The sequence below is a fragment of the Malaclemys terrapin genome, chromosome 2 (genome assembly GCF_027887155.1).
Source record: "Malaclemys terrapin pileata isolate rMalTer1 chromosome 2, rMalTer1.hap1, whole genome shotgun sequence".
Taxonomy (NCBI): Eukaryota; Metazoa; Chordata; order Testudines; family Emydidae; genus Malaclemys; species Malaclemys terrapin.
This window is the reverse complement of record NC_071506.1, coordinates 175,732,481-175,755,779: the sequence shown is the minus strand read 5'-3', so window position 1 is coordinate 175,755,779 and position 23,299 is coordinate 175,732,481. Positions and strand designations below refer to the sequence as shown.

At 40.9% G+C, this 23,299-nt stretch overlaps 1 protein-coding gene across 8 annotated transcripts in view; it reads left to right on the top strand.

Annotated features, from left to right (window-relative positions):
- LOC128831885 (poly(rC)-binding protein 3-like) overlaps positions 1–23,299 on the top strand; it is a 757,719-nt gene that overhangs the window by 708,431 nt on the left and 25,989 nt on the right. For 6 of the 8 annotated variants that reach the window (XM_054018741.1, XM_054018738.1, XM_054018736.1 and 3 more), the window contains 5 exons: positions 894–1,022; positions 3,614–3,757; positions 9,071–9,127; positions 9,584–9,659; positions 11,523–11,575. In XM_054018741.1, the coding sequence (XP_053874716.1) occupies positions 894–1,022; positions 3,614–3,757; positions 9,071–9,127; positions 9,584–9,659; positions 11,523–11,575 (459 nt within the window). The remainder of the gene's footprint in view (positions 1–893; positions 1,023–3,613; positions 3,758–9,070; positions 9,128–9,583; positions 9,660–11,522; positions 11,576–23,299) is intronic. The other 2 variants (XM_054018739.1, XM_054018743.1) reach the window with 1 other exon arrangement.

Genomic DNA, 23,299 nt, shown 5'->3' with positions numbered 1-23,299 from the left:
TTGTGCATGGCCAACAGCAAACTAAATTAACTCCTTACTAACTGACACAAAATCAATGCAAGGCAAAAACATTTGTATCCACAAATCAGGACCAGAAATAGATTGGGTGTATAATGTATGAAAATACTAATTCAATAGAAACAGTTTTTGTTATGTTTTTTCCATCAATTGAAAAAGGCTTACAAGATTTTTGCTGGGTTATACCAGGGATGATTTTGGCCTCAGGTCTTTTTTTTTTTTTTTTTTTTTTTGACTAAGAACCATTAGTGTCAAGATCAAGGAGGAAAAAAAAACAGTGGCTCATTACAAGGTTAGGTTCATTAGTGAACTAGAAGCTGATGATGTGCATATGTTTAATCAACACTAATAATAATTTAGAAGTGCTCCTGTATTGCTCTGCATCATTATGAGATATTCCAGAGTATAAAGCAACACCAATTTTCATTCAGTAAAATGATCTCAATCATCAATTCATTAAGGACTCACCAATCCATGACTGGAATTCATTTGGGAAGTTGAAGCTCTTCAGACAACAGCAATTATTTTTTTAATGATCGTCTTAATGATTGTGAAAGTCCTTAGTTTTCATATTTTTTCCATTGTATCTGCAGTAGTCTCTGTTTCAGGAAGTTGGGAGACTTCCCACTTTATTCATTTAACAACCATTGATAACTACACTTTCTACCATTGAGAATGCTTGCAAACTTGACTTCCATACATAAATCTCCACCCGGCAGTTTTATATATATACAGCATAAAGCTAGCAGAGAACAGGCACATTTTAGATATCACTGTGCTTTATCAGATTATTTGTTATTGGTGAAAAAATGGCTTCTAATGTGCAGCTGTATTTTTATGACACTAATGTTTGTTTCGTTTGTTTTTTTCTTAAGTCCACAGGGGCCCAGGTACAAGTAGCAGGGGATATGTTGCCAAATTCAACAGAACGTGCTGTAACTATATCAGGCACTCCGGATGCCATTATTCAGTGTGTAAAACAAATCTGTGTGGTCATGCTGGAGGTAAGAGAGCACTTAAAAACATTGAGGTTCATACTGATAATGTTCAGAAATTATATTAATTTCCTCCAAATCCCCCCACCCTCTCTCAAGCCTTGATCCTGTAAGATGCTGATCTCCCTCAGCTCCCAGCGATTTCAAGGCTAGTTGTCAACACTCCTGGTGTTTAGAATGCACAGTGCCTCATCATTGGAGCAGGATCTACTTACCATGAATACAAGCCTTCAACGCTGATTGTCATTAAAAAGTCAACAGCTAGTAGAAAAACACAAATCAGGATAAAAAGTAGAAATCTCAGGAATTTTCATGAAACAGAATACCCTGTAACATTTCATGCTGACCTTATTGAAATATTCGTTTTGATATCGTTGAAACATTTCAATAAGGTCATCATTTTGTTTTTGTAAGGTCAACATGTTTCATTTTTACTTTGTCACTTTGATTATATTATATTACTCTCATCTGTTTTATTAATATAGTATAATATAACCTTATCAAAACAAAATGTTCTGGCCTTATTGAAACCAAATGCATCAATAAGGTCTAAAGGAAGTATTTCAACCTCACCAAAATGAAATATTTTAATAATTTACTGTTGAAAATGTTGACAAAATTAATACATTTCCTCCAAAACGTTTCAATGTTGTTGGATCGGCGTTTTCCAATGGAAAAACGTTCTGTCAAAAAAATGTTCCACTACATCTAGTCAACCATTACCACACTGTGATGTCTGACGCCCTACAGTTATTCTTTAATCTAAATATAGTGGGATGCGTGGCATCTCTGATACTACAGTCTGATAACTCTTGTCTGGTTAGTAACGACCACTCCACATCAAAAGAGCATGCAACCTAATAAATATCAATGTTATAAACTATTATTATTATAAGGACCAAACTTTGTCTTGCAGATAAGGAGCTCTTGCTTCAGTTGGCATCAGATGTGCATAAAAATGTAGCAAAACAGAAAGAAAATACTGAAAACCAGTTTCAGTCTATTAGCCACAGAGAGCTCGGCTTGACTTTGTGAAGAATTGATAAACTGTTGGAAAATAAAAAATCCATTTCTCTGTGTGTAGAATTTAGAATATATTTAAAGGGTGTGATTTTGAAAAGGGCTTAAATCTGTCCTTTCACTTCCCATCTTGTTCTTAGAGCTTTGCAGATGCAAATAACTGCAGGAGCAATTTTGCATCTCCCATTATTGGCACGTAGTCATTTAACTACCTGCTTTGTGGATGCAGGCAGTAGTCTGATGTCTAAATTATATTAATTACCCCCACAGTTATTTGAAGAGACAAACGAGGGCCAGGGAGTCATTTTCTGCCTTTAGAGCCATTTTCTTTCTGAGATAAACAGTTCTGAAAGTATGGAAAACAGAACTTGTTTAATTTTAGAGATAATAAACTAGAGACAGCAAATCACCAGTTTGAAGCCTTAGAGAAGACAATGCTGTAACTGCATTTTGCTTCTTCAAACATTAAAGCATACATAAAATAAATGTGTTTAATTTGTTCAATGTATTTAATTTGGCAATGGTCACTGCTTTATTAAAATCAAATTGCCAATAATAGAGAATTAGGACATGGAAATGTTATTTATTGTTGTTGGTGGTGATGGTTGATTGCAGTGGTGCGTAGAGGTCAGGGCCACCTTGTGCCAGGCACTATGCAGATAATTTGAAGCCTGTTTTACAGGATTGTTCCCAGGGCCATTTTCTCTGTCTTAGTCTCTATAAAGAAATATTCATGCTTGGTCACATTTTTATCTACTGACTCTCAGAACAATTTTCTTCTTCTGTTACTTGCAGAGGACCGATCTTGCTCCCACTGAAGGCAGTGAGAATAGGCCTACACTAGCCATGGCTTTCCTCTACACTTCTCACTCCGAGTTAGGTGGAATGCAGGATCAGGCCCATTTAATTATCCCCAAAGTTCAATGAGCGTGGTGACTATAGCGCAGACTGAAAATTCTTATTTCACTTTTATACTGGGACACTTGGCTCTGTGACAGCGCACAGCTGAATGTATTGTTCTCTTTTAACAGGTTTGTGCAAAGAGAGAACGCTGGGGAGAGTCTCCCAAAAGATTGACAAGTTTCAAAATTGGCACCTAACTTCCTTAGATCTCATGAAAAGCTAAATTCATTCCCAGGCCCCTTGAATCTTTACCAAATTATTGTGGAAACAAAAACAAACCTGTTTGCATTTTCCTTTTGCCTATGTAATAAGGACCATAGCCCTGAAGTGAGTGTGAATTTTGCCACTGAATTCAGTGAGAGCAGGATCCAGGTTCTTGGGAGCAAGTATCAGAGGGGTAGCCATGTTAGTCTGGATCTGTAAAAAGCAACAAAGAGTCCTGTGGCACCTTATAGACTAACAGATGTATTGGAGCATGAGCTTTCATGGGTGAATACCCACTTCATGCTCCAATACATCTGTTAGTTTATAAGGTGCCACAGGACTCTCTGTTGCTCTTGGGAGAATACGCTGGTGAATGGGGCAGAGGCATGCAATTGCTGTATGAGATGAACAAAGTAAAACATGATTTTATGTGAGCTATTTAATTCCACATCTTGATATGTTTTTGTTTTCAGTCCCCACCCAAAGGTGCCACCATTCCCTACCGTCCCAAACCTGCCTCTGCACCTATCATTTTTGCAGGTGGCCAGGTAAGAGCAGACACCATTTTGGCTTCAGCTGGAAACCACACCGTCTTGGCCCAACCTCAGCCAGCGCCTGTTAGTTTTCACCTTTTATACCTTTTTTGCCTGGTATAGTATGAATGTGTTTTATCCAATGCGGATCATTATTGCTTGCAGAAAAGGAGAACACTGTGTTATAAACTTAAAATGAAAACAAGTCAAGGGCTTCTTTTAACTCGTCTTCTGTACCATTATTGAATAAACCTCTGATACTTGTACCCTATTCATTTCAGTTTATGTCCCTGGCACTGGGTTTGGTTTTGTTTTTTCTCTGTGGCTTTTCCAGTAAATGCAACATCATAGTTGATGTTGCCAAGAACTTGTCACCTACCGTGAGTAGCTGCATCAGGAATATTCTGCTTGGTAGCTGACAACACATTAGAGCAGTGGTTCTCAAAGTTTTTTTTTCGCGGACCACTTGAAATTTGCTGAGGGTCTCGGCGGACCACTTAATGATCTTTCCAAATGTTGTTTGTACCGTTATCTAACTATTGTAAAGCACTTTGGATAAAAGCACTATATAATAATAATAATAAACGTTTTTTGTTCTACACATAAAAGCACACAACTCATATTTTAATATCAGTAGTCTTACCTTTCTAATGTGATGGATGTGCCTTCTCCCCCTGCTGTGGCAGCCCCCGAGCTGGGGCTGGGAAGGAGGGGGGGGTCTCTCCCTCTCTCCCCCGCCGCAGTAGCCCCCGACCTGGGGCTAGGAAGGAGGGGGGTCTCTCCCCTGCCACAGAGTTGAGGCTGGGAAGGAGGACCGTCTCTCCTCGGCAGCTGCAGCCCTGGAGCTGGGGAAAGTCACCTCTTTCTCTGGCCGCCACAGCCCTGCACATCCCAAATTCCCCCCACAACTTCTCCTCACCCCACTGCCCCCTTCCACCTACTCCCTATCCCCCCAAGGCCACCACCTCACCTTACATGTGCATTTTCTCCAGGGTCCAGGCACCTAATTAGTGGACCCAGACCTGCGCAGCTCCACTAATTAGGTGAGTGGCCCTTCATTCTCTCATGTGCAGCCCCCAAGGCACGCACCTTAGAGGGAACTATCTGCGGAACACCTGAATGGAGCTCGCGGACCACTGGTGGTCCACAGTTTGAGAATCTCTGAATTAGAGTATAACTCTGTAATCTTCTACAATAGAAAGGAACAAAAATAAGACAATTGGTATTTTATCACGATTTAAAATTAGCTTCCGTAGTAAGGTGGTAATTTGTTCTGTTGTAAAGAAACTGGTATCCAAAATCAGAAATGCTTTAATGGAACAAATCTTTTTATTATTTTTTTAAGTTGCAGTTTCATCAATTTTATAAAGCAATATAACTAAGTTACAGTATTGATCAGCTTTCACCATATGATCACAGAGTAGAAAGCTTCTGCTCAAGAAATGCTCTACTAATTTTCAAGTTTTCATAATTTTAATATTCCATGGGGCCAAGTCATGAGTTCCTGGGTAAAATATGCACACAAGAAGGCTTATATGCTGTTTTATTTTTATGATTATTTCTTACACTGGTGCCTACGGCCCAACCATGAATGGGGTCCCATTGTGGTAGGCACAGTAACAAAGCAGTAGACAGTCCCTGTACTGAAGAGTTTCCACCTGTTCTGCACATCCTGATTTATACCATATCCAAAGCTTTGTTGTTGTTTGCTTTTTTACATGGTGGAGGTATGGCTGTTCCCCCCACATCTTGCTGCCTCTTCAAGCTATGTGACCATGGTTCCCACCCCCTTTTAGCCCTCCTATGGTGTTTCCATACAATGTGTCTTGTTCTTCCCTTTGTATATTGCCTTGAAATAGGCATACTAATCTGGTGCTTCATTGCAGCTTGCCCTATCATCATCTAATGTGGAGAAAGGCAGCTGTTGATAAACTGACCTCCCAACAATACACACAGCCAGTGGACTATCTAGACATGCCACTGATATGGTGTGTGAGCTGCTGTGCCAACAGTTCATCTAGAACACCATTTCTCCACGATCGCTTATGTTATGGCCAAATGAGAGGCCTTCCACTTCCTGTTTTCAGAGGGATGTCCTAGAGTGTCAAATCACCCCCTCACTTGGAACTATCTGAGAACAGATGGCATCTGTAGGTACCATAGCACCCATTTGGAGCATCTCAAGGTTCTGTAGAGCTGCTGGTTCATAAGAAGGCTGATGGCTATATCTCATAAGTGCATCGAAGAGCAAGTCAGGCCATTATGGATTAAAAGTTTTCCCAACATCATTATTCGATAACACTAACTAGCCACTTTACAAACATGTTAATGTCCTTTATATTGACTCTCCAGTTACAGTCATGGTTGGCTGAAGTATTTTATGGTACATTTTGAAAAAAAAACTAACTAAATATTAATTCCTGCTATCCAGGCCTGCTGCTCTTACTTTGACTGGTTTTCTTCAGAGTAAGATACCTACTTTCTTAATTGATAGAATTTAAATTGAAATTACTTTTCCAGAATTTGATCTCAGTTGACTGTGAAAGTTCACCGAGTAAGTTACTCCAGACATAAATTTTAAGTTTATAGTGTGGTGTTCTCCTTTAAAGCAGATGTATATATATTCAGTGATGCACAGTAGCAGAGTTACCATCAAAGATTGTCTCGGTGCATAACAAATTACTCAAATAAAAGAGTATTAAAAGTAAGCACTAGAATGCTCTCAACAGTTGGAAAAAGTAATTGAAATTCTGTCTTATCATATAGTGTAACAGATCGCTGAATTCTAGTCATCTTTAATTTTATAAATCACAAAGAAAACAGCTGGGTGTTCTATATTTTTCTTAACACAGCCTAGTTCAATCAAGAAAAAATAGCTAATTCTAATATTTTGTGTGAACCTTTGAACCCGTAGTCTCTCCCTTATTAAGCAAATTCTTCAGTACCTTAGAAAATGGTAGCGGTGGGCTTGGGAATTAGCAAGGAAAGGATTTCTCATGGATTTTATTTCTAGTGTCAAAATACAGTATATGCATTATGTTTTTGATAGTGTAATAAGAAATCCTGAGTACAAATTAATATTGAAAACAAAACAAAATGGTATCAGCAGGGAAGAGATGCTGGATGGGGTCACTCTCCCTTCCTATAGGATCAGTTTCAGTTCCAAATTATTTCATGGTTAAGCTGAAAGATTTGGGGTTTGTTTGCTTATTTTAACTATACTCTGCATATCAAGCTACCCTGGAAAAATCAAACTCCTACTATTATTTGATGAGATGGGGTTTTGCATGGGTTTTGCTGCTTTAAACATTTTTTTAATCCTCTCTGTGCTTTTCTCAGTATCGTATTAAGTAGCAGAATGGAAAGGAAGGAGAACACAATGCTGCCTTTCTCTTAGCTCAGATCCATACTAAAATCCAGCATATGCAGGGTTGTTGTTTTTTTAAATAATCCCAAAACACCACCCATGTCTGAAAGAAACAAGGTTTCCTCCCATTTGTCTACACATATTTTTTGTACATTACCCTATCCCAAAAATGCCCACTTCCAACATTGTCTCTTCAGGGACAGACTTTGCCCTGACTTACCCTTCATTCAACCTCAATGATTTCACAGGCTGTAAATCAGGATAAATTTTAGACCCAGGGGACCAACCATTCCTGCTTTCATTGAAGTCAGTGGCGAAATTTCCATTGACTTTATTGGGAGCAGGATCCCACCCCTGGTTTGTAAATTAAAGTGACCATTTCCTCTTTCCATGCATTTGGTCAATTATTTTTATGTATTATTTCTGTTGCAGTAACTCCCAAAATGTGCTTGGCTTGTTCCAACAATGGAGAGGACACAGTCCTGCCCTGAAGCGTTTTACAGTCTGAAGTGCAAAGGTGCTGGAACTAGGGGTGCTGGGGGTGCTGCCACCTCCCTTGGCTTGAAGTGGTCTCCATCATATACAGACAGGGTTTACAGTTTGGTTCAATGGCTCTCAGCACCCCCACCATACAAATGGTTCCAGTACCTCTGCTGAAGTGTGCTCTTTCTACTATATTTGAAATAAAGCTAGGCTCAGATTGAACACTGCTGAAGTAGGCCAGAAGGTCAAAGATAAAGCGTAGTGCTTTTCAGTCCAAATGGTTTGCTCACAGAATTAGACCCCGATCCAGCAGAGTATTTAAGCATGATATCAATGGGACTCTCATGCTTGAAGTTAAACACCTGCATAAGGTCCTGACCCAGCAAAACAATTAAGCATGTGCTCAGCTTTAAGCATGTGCTTACGTCTATCCCTATTCAGCAAAGCATTTAAACATATGCTGCGCTTTAAGCATGTCCTTAAATGACACTGCTCTTGGTGGAACTTAAGCGTGTGCTTTTGTGTTTTTCTGGCTCAGGGCCTTAATTTACAATTTATCAAAGCGTTACTGCCTGGTTTCCCTCCTGTCTAAGCACAAATGCATTAAAATGTTTTGATGGGCTATTCCTTTTGGAAAAGTCGTGCAGAATGTAATAGACAATTACAACCTTTTGTATAGGTAGTTTTTTTTTTTTAAACCATCCTGTAGAATTTAATAGAGGCAGCAGGAGAGGATAGCCACAGCATCATGTATCTCCTCCTTTCCCTGACATGCCCCTTATGCCAGTGGCAAAGGATAGTTGGCCCAGGAGCTTCCTCCATCCAGTACCAGCAGAATTCCATGCTGGCCATTTGTGGACAGAATCCAACCTTTTTGCACTGCTTGAGCAGGCCTGGCAAAGGGCTGTGTTTCACTTGAGAATCTGGCTCTTTATGTAAAAGAAGAAAATTAATTTTACTATCCCCACGAATCATTTCAAAATCCTTAATGCAGCCTTATGCAGAGTTGTGGGAGAAAGACAAACAGGAATCAGTTACCTCAGGGATGGAGGAGGCCGAAAAAAACATTGTTTTGTAGGGCCACCTAAAGCTAAGCACAAAGACATCTCCAAGCAAGTCCAGCACCTAGTTCTGGCCCAAATCCTCTTCCGCACAGACCCGTGGAGTTTGACCCTTGTGGTGGAAAGTGCTTGCTGCCCCAAAGTTCCTGGAGGCATTTGGCCACAGTCTGCCCTCTTTTACACTGAGGGTGGAATGTGCCAAATGTGCCTGCCTGGGGCGCCGTGCCTGGAGGAGCACCCACTGTTGCAGTGCCCCTCGCAACACCTCCCCCATTGGGCTGTATCTGAAAGGCATAACAGAGCCCTTCCTGTACTGTGCAGCTGTCAAAGCAGCATAAGAAAATTAAGCTTCCCTTAGCATGTAATGAAATGTGATTTGCCTTAGATTTGGAAAACAGCACAAGGTTCTCTCTAGCCCGATGAGAGTGGAGTACTTATTGTCTAATCTGACTGATACGTATCTTTAATTTTGCTTGTCATTTTCAGGCATTTACAATTCAGGGGCAGTATGCCATCCCTCATCCAGACGTGAGTCCAGCGCATGTAAATTACTCCCTTCTTCTTTCTCTCTTTCTCTTATTTGTTCTGGGCAGCATTTACTTTCTAGAGTTAACATTAAGACATGCCTGTAGATGCCTCTACTTAACAGTGTACCATATAGCCAAGTGTTAGCGTTACTGGATAACTTCTGTAATAATTGCTAGAAAGTACAATGACCCAGATACAAATGACAGTTTTTTGTCTTTTATGCATGCTATGTATTTGAGTTTTTAATATGTAATTCTACAGAAAAGTAGTTAATATTAACTATAGCCATTACATGTAATAACAATAGAGACGTCATTTTAACCAGTTTTTCTATACAGTAGAATAGAATGAATGATTAAACCTTTATTTTAATTTTAATTAATCCAGTTTTAAAACATGTAAGATGGTTTTCTCTACTCTGAAATAATTCCATTTGATTGGTTAGTTCTAATTTCCCATCCTGCCCTGCAGTTGACCAAGCTTCACCAGTTGGCTATGCAGCATCCCCCCTTTACTCCCCTTGGGCAGACCACCCCTGGTTTCCCTGGTACGTACCCATGACCCCCTGGGGATGTCCTTCTTCTTAACAGCTTTGTTTCCCATGGTCATTACATCATTTTAATACTAAATGTGGGCAATGACCGATGATCCTTTTGTTTTCACACCTTAATCTTTGTTCTTTTTCCCTGTGGCTCTGTTTGTTTTCGTCATTACTAAATTCTTGTGCTTTGTTTGTTCCATTTATTTTAATACAATCCACTTCATTTGTGCCATCAGCCGAAGAGCCTGAATTTCTTTGAGTTAGTCCTATGCAAAGTTATTATGCACCACATAGTACGTACCAGTTAGTATTACCTAAAGTACTGGATAAAATTAATTTTGTTGGACCTCCATTTTTGTATTGTGCGTTGAAAAAAAAGAAATTAAAATCTAAGAATGAAAAATATATTTACAGTATAATTACAGATTAATTAAAATTTTTAGAACATACAATTGAGGACCTAAACAGGCATCCCATGTACACTAAAATTCCTTTTGGCTTCCATTATTCTTGTTGTCCTTGGAACAAATTCTGCTGTTCTTAATTGTGCAAAACTCCCAATGAAGGCAATGGAATTTTGCTCAATTAAGGTCATAATTGTTAAGTCCTGTCAGGTATATTTGTTTGTTTGGAAAAGAGGATTGAAATTAGATAAACTTTCAATTAATTCAGTTTAATGTACATTTTATTTTGTTTCAGTAAATACTGGGCTTGGAATTCAAGATTTTCCCAAGACATGAATAATTATACACTGGTACATATTTTGTATGGCAAGTAATAACATTTTTATCAAATACATCAAATTTTGTGAGAGACTGAATCATTTCATTATTTTAATTGTTTATATGATTTTTGGACTACAATATTCAACAAATATACACAGTGTAAAATAAACATACACAATATGTAAATAAATTAATGTAAATATAATGAACATTTAGATAAGGTATTCTGAATAAAATTATTTCTTTTCCATCTTTGCTAGTGTGGGAAAAATACGTCTTTATATACAGAAAAATTGGAAAAGGAAGAAAGAAAAATGACACAAATAATATAATTTGCTTCTACATGGTGTATCTGATAAAATATCAGCAAATAATATTAAATTACCTTTCCTGGCTTTATATTTTCCTTGTTTTTCTACTTGTCATTAACATGCTGTTCCTTAATCTTTTCCTTGTTATATTTGTGATTTGTATGTTTCCGTAACTATACTGAGTGTTAGAGCACTAATTGCATTTCTCCTAAGCATTTTCCTTTTGTCCACCCAATTTAAAAACAAATGTATGCAACTTACAGTATTTTGTACATTTCCCTAAAAAAAAAAGAAAAAAGTTCTTTCCAACATTTCTGCAACATCACTAATCCCATGTACAATTCAAGTTCACCTAGTTTATTTTCCCCATCTTTCTTTATTTTATCAGTTTTCTTTTCACATTTCACATTTTACCGTAGATTTCCACTTTTTATTTTGTGTAATTCAGCGCTCCTGGTAGATAGGTCAAAATTCAGATATCCATTCATTTTTTGGCAATTAATGTATATGGAACACATTTCATAGTTATTTATAGGTGGAACCATCCACTTTCTATAAACTTTTCATAGCATTGTAGACTCTGCCGTGACATTTGTTATTTTGGTGGGTTAAAGGTTAATTAAAATAAGAATAAATTAAAGTCAGTCCAACCTTCTTAATTTTTGCATCTCTTGCTTTCTTTTCTCTTTTGCTAGCAGTTCTGTATTTTTCATTGCTACTCTCTTTTATCTATTTTTTTTCATGTTTTCCTTCTTTTAAATATCATTTGTTGTGTCTTCCCTTTTTTTCAAAACGATTGGCATAACGTGTTCCCCTCTGTCCCTTCAATATAGGATTGGATGCCACTACTCCAACCAGTTCCCATGAGCTTACTATTCCAAATGATGTAAGTGGACCAATAGTCAGTCTCTCTCTCTCTCACACTTGTGCTAGTGTAGGTGGAATATTTCATTTTGTGTCAATTCATCAATTTGTTACCAAAATACATTTAAATTGTGCTATCAGAACTGTGTTACAGAGTATCAGAGTGCAGAGGAAAACGGGGGGGGGAAATTACGGTTTATGCTAGTGTCAGTACTCGAATGAGTTTTGGATACTTAAGGAATTAATACATCTAGGGAGAGTTAGTAGAATAGTGGTATAAAAAAAGAAGACAAAGTGAGACTGGATGGCTCTGTTGAATGACAAGGACTGAGATACAGAGCATTTCACCTGTGGTCACGTTGTCCAGTAAGGCCAGGTTGGTTGTTACTGAAAGTGTTATCAATACGGCTGTCAAGCAATTAATCGTGATTAATCGTGCGTTTTTTTAAAAAATTGTGATTAATCGCGCTGTTAAACAATAATTATTATATTAAATATTTTTGATGTTTTCCTCATTTTCAAATATATTGATTTCAATTACAACATCAAATACAAAGTTCACGGTGCTCACTTTATTTTTATTTTTATAATAAATATTTGCACTGTAAAAATAAATAGCATTTTTCAATTCACTTAATACAAGTACTGTAGTGCAATCTCATTATCATGAAAGTTGAACTTACAAATGTATAATTAGGTACAAAAAATAACTGCATTCAAAAATAAACAATGCAAAACTTTAGCGCCTACAGGTCCACTCAGTCCTATTTCTTGTTCAGCCAATCACTCAGACAAACAAGTTTGTTTACATTTGCAGGAGATAATGCTGCCCGCTTCTTGTTTACAATGTCACCTGAAAGTGAGAACAGGCATTTGTATGGCACTGTTGTAGCCGGCTGTGATGGGTTGGGTCACAGAAACCCCTTTGGGAACTGCCGCCTGATGTGCCTAGACTACCTCTGATCTTGTTTTCCCTGCCAGCTTGGGACTTCAGTGCCTTGCCTTGTTTGAGCCAGACACATTTGCCTGCTGCAAACACAGATCCAAATCTGAACCATGTCCCCCACAAGGTGCAGGCTTAACTGAAAACAGCTTAAGAAGTGTTCCTGTCTCCAGTACTCAGATACCCAACTCCCAATGGGGTCCAAACCCCAAATAAATCTGTTTTACCGTGTATAAAGCTTATGCACAGCTGTTCTCCCCCCCCCTTCCAGGTATTAATACTTACTCTGGGTTAATTAATAAGTAAAAAATGATTTTATTAAACACAAACAGTAGGATTTAAGTGGTTGCAAGTAATAACAGACAGAACAAAGTAAATTACCAAACCAAATAAAACAGAAACATGCACGTCTAAGCCTAGTACAGTAGGAAACAATCCAGGTAAATCTCACCCTCAGAGATGTTCCAGTAAGCTTCTTTGACAAACTGGTCTCCTTCTAGTCTGGGCTCAATTCCTTCCCCAGTACAGTCCTTGTTCCAGCTCAGGTGGTAGCTAAGGGATTTCTCATGACTGCAACCCTTTTTGTTCTGTTCCACCCCTTATATGTCTTTTACACAAGGCGGGAATCCTTTGTCCCTTTCTGGGTTCCCACCCCTCCTCCTAAATGGAAAAGCACCAGGTTCAAGATGGATTCCAGTTCAGGTGACATGATCACATGTCACTGTAAGACTTCATTACTCACTTGCCAGCACACAGGTATACAGGAAGACTTACAAGTAAACAGAGCCATTTACAACCAATTGTCCTGGTTAATGGGAGCCATCAAGATTCCAAGCCACCATTAATGGCCCACACTTTGCATAATTACAATAGGCCCTCAGAGTTATATTTCATATTTCTAGTTTCAGATACAAGAATGATACATTTATACAAATTGGGTGACCATATTCAGTAGATTATAAGCTTTGTAATGATACCTTACAAGAGACCTTTTGCATGAAGCATATTCCAGTTACATTATATTCACACTCATTAGCATATTTTAATAACATCATATGGAGTGCACCGTCACACCTGCGTTGCAAGATATTTACATGCCAGATGCGCTAAAGATTCATATGTCCCTTCATGCTTCAACTACCATTCCAGAGAACATGCGTCCAAGGTGATGACGGGTTCTGCTCGATAACGATCCAAAGCAGTGCAGACCAACACATGTTCATTTTCATCATCTGAGTCAATGCCACCAGCAGAAGGTGGATTTTCTTTTTTGGGGGTTTGGATTCTGTAGTTTCCGCATCAGAGTATTGCTCTTTTAAGACTTCTGAAAGCATGCTCCACACCTCGTCCCTCTCAGATTTTGGAAGGCACTTCAGATTCTTAAAACTTGAGTGCTATATCTATCTTCAGAAATCTCACATTGGTACCTTCTTTGTGTTTTGTTAAATCTGCACTGAAAGTGTTCTTAAAATGAACAACATGCTGGGTCATCATCCAAGACTGCTATAACATTAAATATATGGGAGACATACAATTCTCTCCCAAGGCATTCAGTCACAAATTTAATTAACACATTTTTTTAATGAGCGTGATCAGCATGGAAGCATGTTCTCTGGAATGGTGGCCAAAGCATGAAGGGGCATACAAATGTTTAGCATATCAGGCACGTAAATACCTTGCAATGCCAGCTACAAAAGTGACATGCGAACAGCTGTTCTCACTTTCAGGCAGGGCCGGCGCAACCCATTAGCGCTAACATTTGGGGGGGTGACCGCAGCGGCCGGATCTTCGGGTGCCCTGGTCGTCGGCAGTATTTTGGGGGCGGGACCTTCCGCCACCTAGGGCAGCAAAAAAGCTGGCAGCGCTCCTGCTTTCAGGTGACGTAAATAAGAAGCAGGCAGCATTATCTCCTGTTTCTCTTAGTGATCGGCTGGACAAGAAGTAGGCCTGAGTGGACTTGTAGGCTTTAAAGTTTTACATTGTTTTGTTTTTGAGTGTAGTTATGTAACAAAAAAATCTACATTTGTAAGTTGCACTTTCACGATAAAGAGATTGCACTGCAGTACTTGTATGAGGTGAATTGAAAAATACTATTTATTTTATCATTTTACAGTGCAAATATTTGTAATAAAAATTATATAAAGTGAGCAGTGTACACTTTGTATTCTGTGTTGTAATTGAAATCAACATATTTGAAAATGTAGAAAAACATCCAAAATATTTAATACATTTCAATTGGTATTCTATTGTTTAACAGTGCGATTAATCACGATTAATTTTTAACTGTGATTAATCGAGAGCCCTAATTATCAATCACTGGATGGTTGGCACCCTAAGTGGAGTTAGTAACTAAGGAATAGGTGTTTGCATCACAGGTGGCACCCTGATTAACAGTCCCAGTAAAAACACCAAGAACTGAATGGACTTGGAAAATGAACAACCTCCATATTCTATGGGGAAGTTCCTCCAGATTAGGACTGAGAACACATAGGCTAGCTAGTTTGGGGAAACTGCACTGTAACTTGCTTGTGCCATATCGTTCTGGACTACTCAGAGGACCTTTGTCTCCAAGGCTGTCAATTCAGTGTATTTCATGAGCACAAAATGTACTTAAACTATATAAACGTGCAATGTAAACAACATTGCTTTTAAAAAGAAAGGTTAAAAACTGGAGCAACACTCCAACTCTGGGAACTCCAAATGGGATATGATTGGGCTACCTAGCCCTCACTTGCAACAGTCCTCCTCCTACCCTACAAGGTGCTGGAACTTTAGACGTCCCCTTAACATTTCCAATTGATTCTTTGCCTGCCATAGGAAAAAACCTTCAAATATTTGCCGTCAGCTCTAAATCTTATCAACTTTCATTATAAATGAATGACACAGAAAATTGAAGATATCCCCTCCAGTAAAAGAAGCTTTCAAGCATGAATGGGATCACAAATAACAATTACATTACTTACCAGATACTTATAACATCATATAAACTCTCTTAATCTCAGTGGCAGTGATTTATAGAAAGAAGAGGAGAAAGCAAATCAGAGTTAATAGGAAAAAGAAGAACAGGAGTACTTGTGGCACCTTAGAGACTAACAAATTTATTAGAGCATAAGCTTTCGTGGACTACAGCCCACTTGTGGGCTGTAGTCCACGAAAGCTTATGCTCTAATAAATTTGTTAGTCTCTAAGGTGCCACAAGTACTCCTGTTCTTCTTTTTGCGGATACAGACTAACACGGCTGTTACTCTGAAATAGGAAAAAGGCGTCTCCTTTCCCAAGTGCCTGAGATCTGGCAAGCTTTGCATTAGTAGAGGACACCCTACTAATATGTTTTATCATCTAGTTTATTGTTTGTTCAGAATTTTATGAGAGCACCATATTTGTCCTTACTGTGAAGGTTTGGGGAAGCTCACTGCCAAATTCTACTCTTGCTCACAGCACTGTAAATCCAGAGTAACTCCATTTACTTCAGAGGAGTCTCTCTGGAGATCTGCTGATGAAAGCGAGAGCAGACTTTGGCCCTGTGTCCCTTTTGCAACAGAGAGAATCTGTTCCTAGCCTCACAACTGTAAAACACACTGACTCAGCACTAACCTCTGACATGCAAATGTGCATCACTGCATTATTTGAAAAATCCTCCTGCAATAGCAGATTTTTCAAGATCTAGTAGAACAAGCCAGCATATGTCAGTTTAAAATCAAGCCCATTGTAAATTAAGTCAAGCCCAGTCTCACCGCCACCTTTTTAAACGGGATCCCTGAGGATGAAATGGGTTTAGGCATAGAAATAGCCGGCAGGAATGCTACAGCTAAGAAAATGGAATATTTTGGGTTGGTTCCTAGCATTAAATTCAACTGTATATTAATAGAAGTGCTAAATGGACTCAGTACGCAGCATATGCGCAGGTGTGTGTGTAGTGCAGCCAGCCTGAGAAGTGGTACAATTTTGGGGAGGATTCTCATGATAAAATACAGGCAGCTCAGGAATTTTGGCTGTTTGTGTTTCTGGCAGCCAGAGCAGCTGACTGCAGTACAGAAGGGTGTATGTTCTCAGCGGGCAGAGTCCTGGAGCAGGCACAACTGACCAGAGTAACCTAGGGCTGACGGAAAGGAGGGACAATTGTTCGGGCCCCCGCTGAGCTCAAGTTGGGAGGGGCCCCAGTGAACACGATGTACCAGGGCCCCGAATTTTTCTCGATAGGCCTGGAGCTGCACCCATTCTGAGCTCACTAGCCAAAGCTTCATTCCCTCACCACCGAGCCCCTCCCCTGCAGGCTGGAGACAGGGAGAGGCTGCCTGAGCAGTTTATGGGAATGGGGAGCCTTCATGACCCTACTAAGGAGAAGCAGGGGAGCCTTCTTGAGTGGAGGGGGAAGGGAGGAGGCTGCAGGAGCCTGGTGGGGGTCAGTGAGCGAATGGGGGAGTTGGTGGGAGCCAGGGAGCTCTGGCCAATGGGGCATGGGAGTTGGGGAGCCCAGGTCCTGCATGTGGTTTGTGCACACTCTGTACATGGTTACGGTTCAGTTTTCAACCTGTTATTGTCTCACACACATTGCGGGTGAGCAGGGGAGCTCACAAACCGAACAGACCAAAAACCTGAGTTAGGCTGGATTCTGACACTTGGTTTGTCAACTGTTGGGGTGGGGTGATTTTTTTTAATATGTAATAAATAGTCAAACAACCCTCTCTTGGAGAGGAACTTGCCAGAGGGCACTGAGAACCCGGTGAGACTCATCTCATTTTGATTTGAGGACTTCATTCTCTCTAGTGGCTGGGGAATTTACTTGGGGTGGGAAGGCAATAGAGTGGGGGGAAGGGGAGGATAACTCTCGACAGCAACATTTCCTGGGTAGATCCTAGGGCCTGGTCTACACCCTGTGTGATGTAGTTAGGTCATCCTGATCCCCAGTGTAGATGCCTCTGAGTCAAAGGAAGAATTTTTCTGTCAACCTAGGTACCGCCTTTTGGAGAGGTGAACTATCTACGTCAATGGAAGGATGCATCTACCCTACAGTGGCGTAGCTGCAACCCCTTAGCCATGCTGCTGTAGCACAGACATACCCTAGGGTTGCATGCAATAATCCGGGAGGGAGTGAATGCTGCTTAAAACAGCCTTAAGTCCCACCAAGTCCTAGTTGTGTTTGCAGCTGAGCAGCCAGAGGGGGAGTCGCCCAATGGCAGCACAATTCCTGTAGGGGGAAGGAGGGGAGTGGCAGTGCATGGAGAGCAACTACTGCCCGTGTGCATCTGGAACATCCAGGGGATCTACCCGACCGAGAGGCTCCTCCCCTCCCCCACAATATTGCCCGCACAATCCCTCCCACTTAGAGGGATGATGAAAATTCTAAATGGCTCCAACCTTCTTGGCCCTGCCCTAACACCCCACTGTCCCCACGGAGGGACAACTATAGAGGCCCAAGGTGGGTTGATTCCTCACCCCCTTTCCTTGTGGCTAGAGGGAATTGCACCCACAGTAGGTCCCCTCAGTAGAAGTGATGATCTGGCCTTCAGTAATTAAAGTCTGTCTGCTTTTAGCTCATCCATCAAAATTGATTTTTGTTGGTATTGTCTAAATTACTCGCAAAAAGTCACTTATTCTGAGTTCATTATACATTTGGTGACCAGCATATCCCTCAAGAGGCTGCGCTAGTAACAGTAAGAAAAAAATAAAGTGTCAACTTCAATACTTTCTGCTATTGCTGCTGCTTGGCAATATTGATTATTGCTCCAAACAGGGAATCAGGGTTGATATTTGTCATCTTGACAAGCAGCCAAGGAAATTAATTGATTTTTTTATAAGGTGTAAGAACCTACATACCCGCAGCATGGGTTGTTCTGAAACAGTTTCCTAAGCAATGCATCCAGTTGGCTTTCTGCTTCACTTTCGGTGTTGCACCTTTATCCTTCTCTGCCTTTATTTTGTCAAGTATTGCAAAATAGGTCTGTGTAAACTGTTAGCTCTTGGAAGGGCAGAGTGTACATCAGTGAGGGCAGCCTACTCTGGGCGTTATTCTCCCCTTGCACTGGTGCAAACTAGGAATAATTATGTTTATGTTAATGGGCCTCTTTCTCTACTGCTTTGCACCTTGAGGAGTCATTGACCTCTTTGCAAAGTGGATGTAAGATACCAGTGGAAATGAGAAGAGAATCAAGACCACTGTACTTACACATGCTCTTGAATTACCAAAGACAAACAGTATATGATTTAAATAAAGATAAACCCAGAAGGGTAAGTCTGAGTTATTACTCAGTCCTTGATCAGACAGATTCCCACTGATTCAAACACAGTAGGAATTTGCCTAAGCAAACACCAAATACAAACTAAGTAAAGACCTTAGGGTTTGGTCCAAGGAAAGCATAAGTAAGGCTAAGATTTTGTCGGGATAGATTTAGTAAAAGTCATGGCCAAGTTATGGGAAATAAAGCAAAATTCACGGAAGCTGATGACCTGTCCGTGACTTTTACTAAAAATATTCCTGACAAAATGGGGAGCCCAGCTGCAGGGTCCCCCCACTGCCAGCAGAGGTTGGGAAGCTGCAGGGGCAGCTCCGAGATCTGGGGGGCCCCCACCACCTGTGGGGGCTCGGAGCTCCAGAGTCCCCCAGCTGGGAGTTCCAGGGTACCCCCGCCAACCATGGTGGCCTAGAGCTTTGAAGGACTCCCAGTCACACGGCAACTCAGCACTCCTGGGTCCCCTGTCCCCCATGGCGGCCAGGAAGTATGGTCCCGCCGTCCATGGCAGCTCAGAGCTGCAGGAGGGCCCCCGCTGCCAAGGGTGGCCAAGAGCTGTGGCCTCGCCGCCTGCATCAGCCAGGAGCTGCAGAGGTGGGGCCCGCCGCCCATAGCAGCTCAGAGCTGCGGGCAGCCCCCGCCACTCGCAGTAGCTGGGAGCTCCCAGGTCCCCTGCCCTCCACTTTGCCGGGAGCTCTGGGGTCCCCACCACTCACGGCGGCTGGGAGCTGTGTCCCCGCCTCCCACAGCAGATTGGAGCTGCGGGGGGACCCCACTACCCGTGGCGGCTGGGAGCTCCAGGGCCCCCAGCACCCGCAGCCACGGGGAGCTGCAGGGTCCCCCCACCATCCACCCTGCAGCTTCCAGCCGACAGGGCTGAATTCACAGAGGTAGCTGGAAGTCACAGATTCCATGACATCCGTGACCTCTGTGAAAAAATTGTAGGCTTAAGCATAAGTTAATACCTGTTTACAATTCATATTTGTTTGTGTCATAGTAAATCCTATTTATTCTTTCTTCAGTAATTGAGTTGAGGCAGTTATAACATAATTTCTCTGTTATTAATGGTTACTATAGCTCAGACCTCACAGCTTTTTACATACATCCAAATGATAATTGCAACTAATTAATAACGTAAATGGCACCATGCCATAAAATCAAACTCCCTATCCAGACTTTGAATTTGGAAGTTCTGTCCATCTAGGTTTTTATTAGGGGCCCACCATTGTAGTATCTGGGCATTTCTGAAACAAAACTAATAAAGTGGACTATATTTCTGCCATCTCCCTCAGAGGCCATTTAAATGTGTGTATGTGCATGTCTCCTCTTCCCCATTTCACATAGTTACGCATTTCACTCTGAAGGTGGTGAGGTATCTGGTTATTCCCACCTTCTCCAGAAGGGAATTCAATCAGTCTGAATCAATTGTCAAGAAAACTGTGTCCTCTACACTCACAAGTTGACCCTTGAGGTTGACAGCTTCATTGTCCATAAGGAAAGTTGTGATCCCTGCCCAAGAGGTACTTCTTTAGGTAACGTGGTGTACTCCTGTGGAGGGATTAAAGATGAGCACCGTTGTCTTAAAACTAACCAGTTCTTTTGCATGGAGGCAGTGTGGGGAACAGAGCTCCAGGTGATAGGTCTGTCAGCAGTCAGTGCTGCTCAGGAAGCAGGTTGATACATTTGAGATGATCTGGACCTATTCTAAGGTTCGTGCACTCATTCCCAAATATAGAGAGTTGCATTAATTCAACCTGGAAGTCACAAAGGTATGGAGCACTCTGACCATGTCATTGTCCAACAGTAGGGACCCAGCCTTCTTCCAGTCACAGATGAAAGAATGTATGTTTTGGCAATGATAGCTATTTTAGAGTCCAGAAATACCAAGGAGTCCAAAAGAACTCCTAGGCTACAGTGTGACTTGATTATCTGAGGGCAGATACCCCCAATAGCAGGAGATACTCTGATGATGGGTAATTCTTCAAAATATTTCCTTCATCCCACTTGTATTATGGATGGAGAAGGTGGTGGAAGTGGGGTACAATGGAGCTGGCATAGATGGATCACAGTCTTAAAACACCTGACACTGAAAAAAAAACATTGGTCAGCGAGATAAAAATCACCTTCCCCCCTTTAAAAAAAAAAAGAGAGAGAACAATGAACAGAAAGCAAACCCCCCCCCCAAAAACAGCAGAATGCTTTGAAAATAAAATGCCGCAAATCTGATAAATGCTCTCTATAAATATAAATAGGCCTGTAAATCCAGCTGAATTGGAAATGACAACTTGATGGGCCAGCCTTCTGTATTCTAGAGGAATAATGACTCCTTCCTTTCAAATAACTAATTGGGAAGCTCATCACATAAGCACCATAAGGGTGTCTTACAATAAAATTCAACACCATCTCCATAAAAGCCACTGGGAAGTTTTTAATTCCCTGTGGATAATGGGACCACTTGTGAAGCAAGTAACTATACAGTATGAGAAAAGATATGAAAATGTGCCCCAGAGTAAGATGCTAATCTCAACGTTAGTAAGAGGGTGGGACAGAACTGAGCCCTCTATAAAGCTATGTACTTTCAATTAAGCTGGTGCACATTATATTTTTCATTGGTAGTTTAGGTCTGCACAGAAATGACAATAACAGTGGTGTTGTCTCAAAATTTGGCCTACCAATTTTCTTTATGTCTGTTTATGAAGTCTGTGAAATCACTATGAGCCAGATTGTGCATTACCCTTGGGAGGGGAGAGGAGAGATGTTAAATATTACTGCTGCTTTTTAACAGGCACAGAGTAGTCAAGCATCATGTCCAAGGCCCTACAATAAGTCTGTGAGAGAGCTGCGATCAGATATCAGGAGAGCGTGACTTCCACTAGACAACACTGTCCCTCATGCAGCCCCTTTTCTAAATAAAAATGCATAAATAAATCCCACGATGGCAGCCCTTCTGGGGGCATATAACAAGGTACTTATGCAATAGTGAAAGAAGAAGAAAAAATAAAAGAGATTGAAAATAATGAGAAGGAAATAAACTAAGTATTTATGAAAAACAATTAGGGAGTCTCCTTGGAAGAGAACATCATAGACAAAGTTCTACTCTCAGTTATACCTGGATTTACATCAGAGTAACATGTTAGGAAGACATGGCTACCTGTGATATCCTGGGAATGTCAGACACATCCAATATAACATGTAACAGAAACAATTCCAGGGATACACAATAAATCAATTCTTACATGGACTGAAACTTCCTTTAAATGTAAAGGAAGGGAATAAGTGGCTCAGTGTATTGGTAACGGGAGATGTCTTTTCACCTTTGGTCAGTGGTACAGACTGGTATTGGATGACAGTTGTTCCCATCTGACAGTTGTTCAGTGGTCAGTATTAAATGAGTCTCAGTCTTGGCTTCAGCCTTGTTGGCAGTCCCAGGAGAGAGGCCAAGGATTCAATGGGCTGAGCCTGCACTCCTCTTTCACCCTTGAAGCTACTCCCACCAGGCCAGTGGAGGTAACCTGACGAGGCAGCGTTGGGAAGCTTGAGTTGGCAGTACCTGTACTGGGGATAAGCAGAAAACTTCAGTCTCAGATGCTGCCTACTCAGTACCTTTTGCTAGCACTATTACAAATGGAATCCAGTTTTATCTAGAAGTGAAATATTCAAACAACCCGCAAGCCACGGGCCACCATGATGAGCCAACACTTTACAGTAGGGGCCTTGTAATAAACTACAGACTAAACATCTGGCTATTCCCAGTGCCATAGACAGAGAATGCAGCAGTGAGGGACATAAAGAGCCAAACAGGCAGAAAACTCACACTAGAAGGCCATAGTTTAAAGTCTAACTGGCATACTCTCTCTTTCTGTGTGCTCGATTGTCTTTGTTATTAAGCACTCCCCATGTGCTCAGCACTATACCAACATGAAGAAAGACACAGGGCTGAATCTGAACTCACATGGTGTAAATCAGGAGTAATTCCACGTGTCATCAATAGAGTTAAACTGGTGTGAGCTAAAAATCAGTCCTCATGGTCCCATCTGCTAGAATGTTATGGTCCTGGCTCGATTCCACTCCCATTGATGTCATAGGAATTTTGCCATGGACTTGGATAGACAATTAAGAATGAGTGGGTGCATGACTCTCCTCTGATTTACATCAGTATAACTACATGGGTTTTGGTGGAGTCACACCTGTGTTACACTATTGTAAATCAGAGGAGAATCAGGCCCATGATACATTGGAAGAACTTATGAACATCAGTGTCAAAGCCGTTCCAATGGTCCTGCTAAAGAAAAATGTTAGACTCCTGTACTGCTCATCCTCTAATTGTATTGGCCGAGAGTTTTCAGAAGCAGCAAACCTGTAACTGTAGAACATACAACACTTCATACGGTGCTGTCACTTTCAGTGTTTAATGGACCCACCTCTATCACAAGGGACCCAGTAGGATCTGCCAAATCCTGCTGTGCAACAATCTACAAAACGAGAGATGGCTTCTCCTGAGTGGGCCAGTCAGTAGTATTAGAAAGATTTGTCTTGAAAAAAGAGCATCGGTTTGGATATAATTTTATACGAC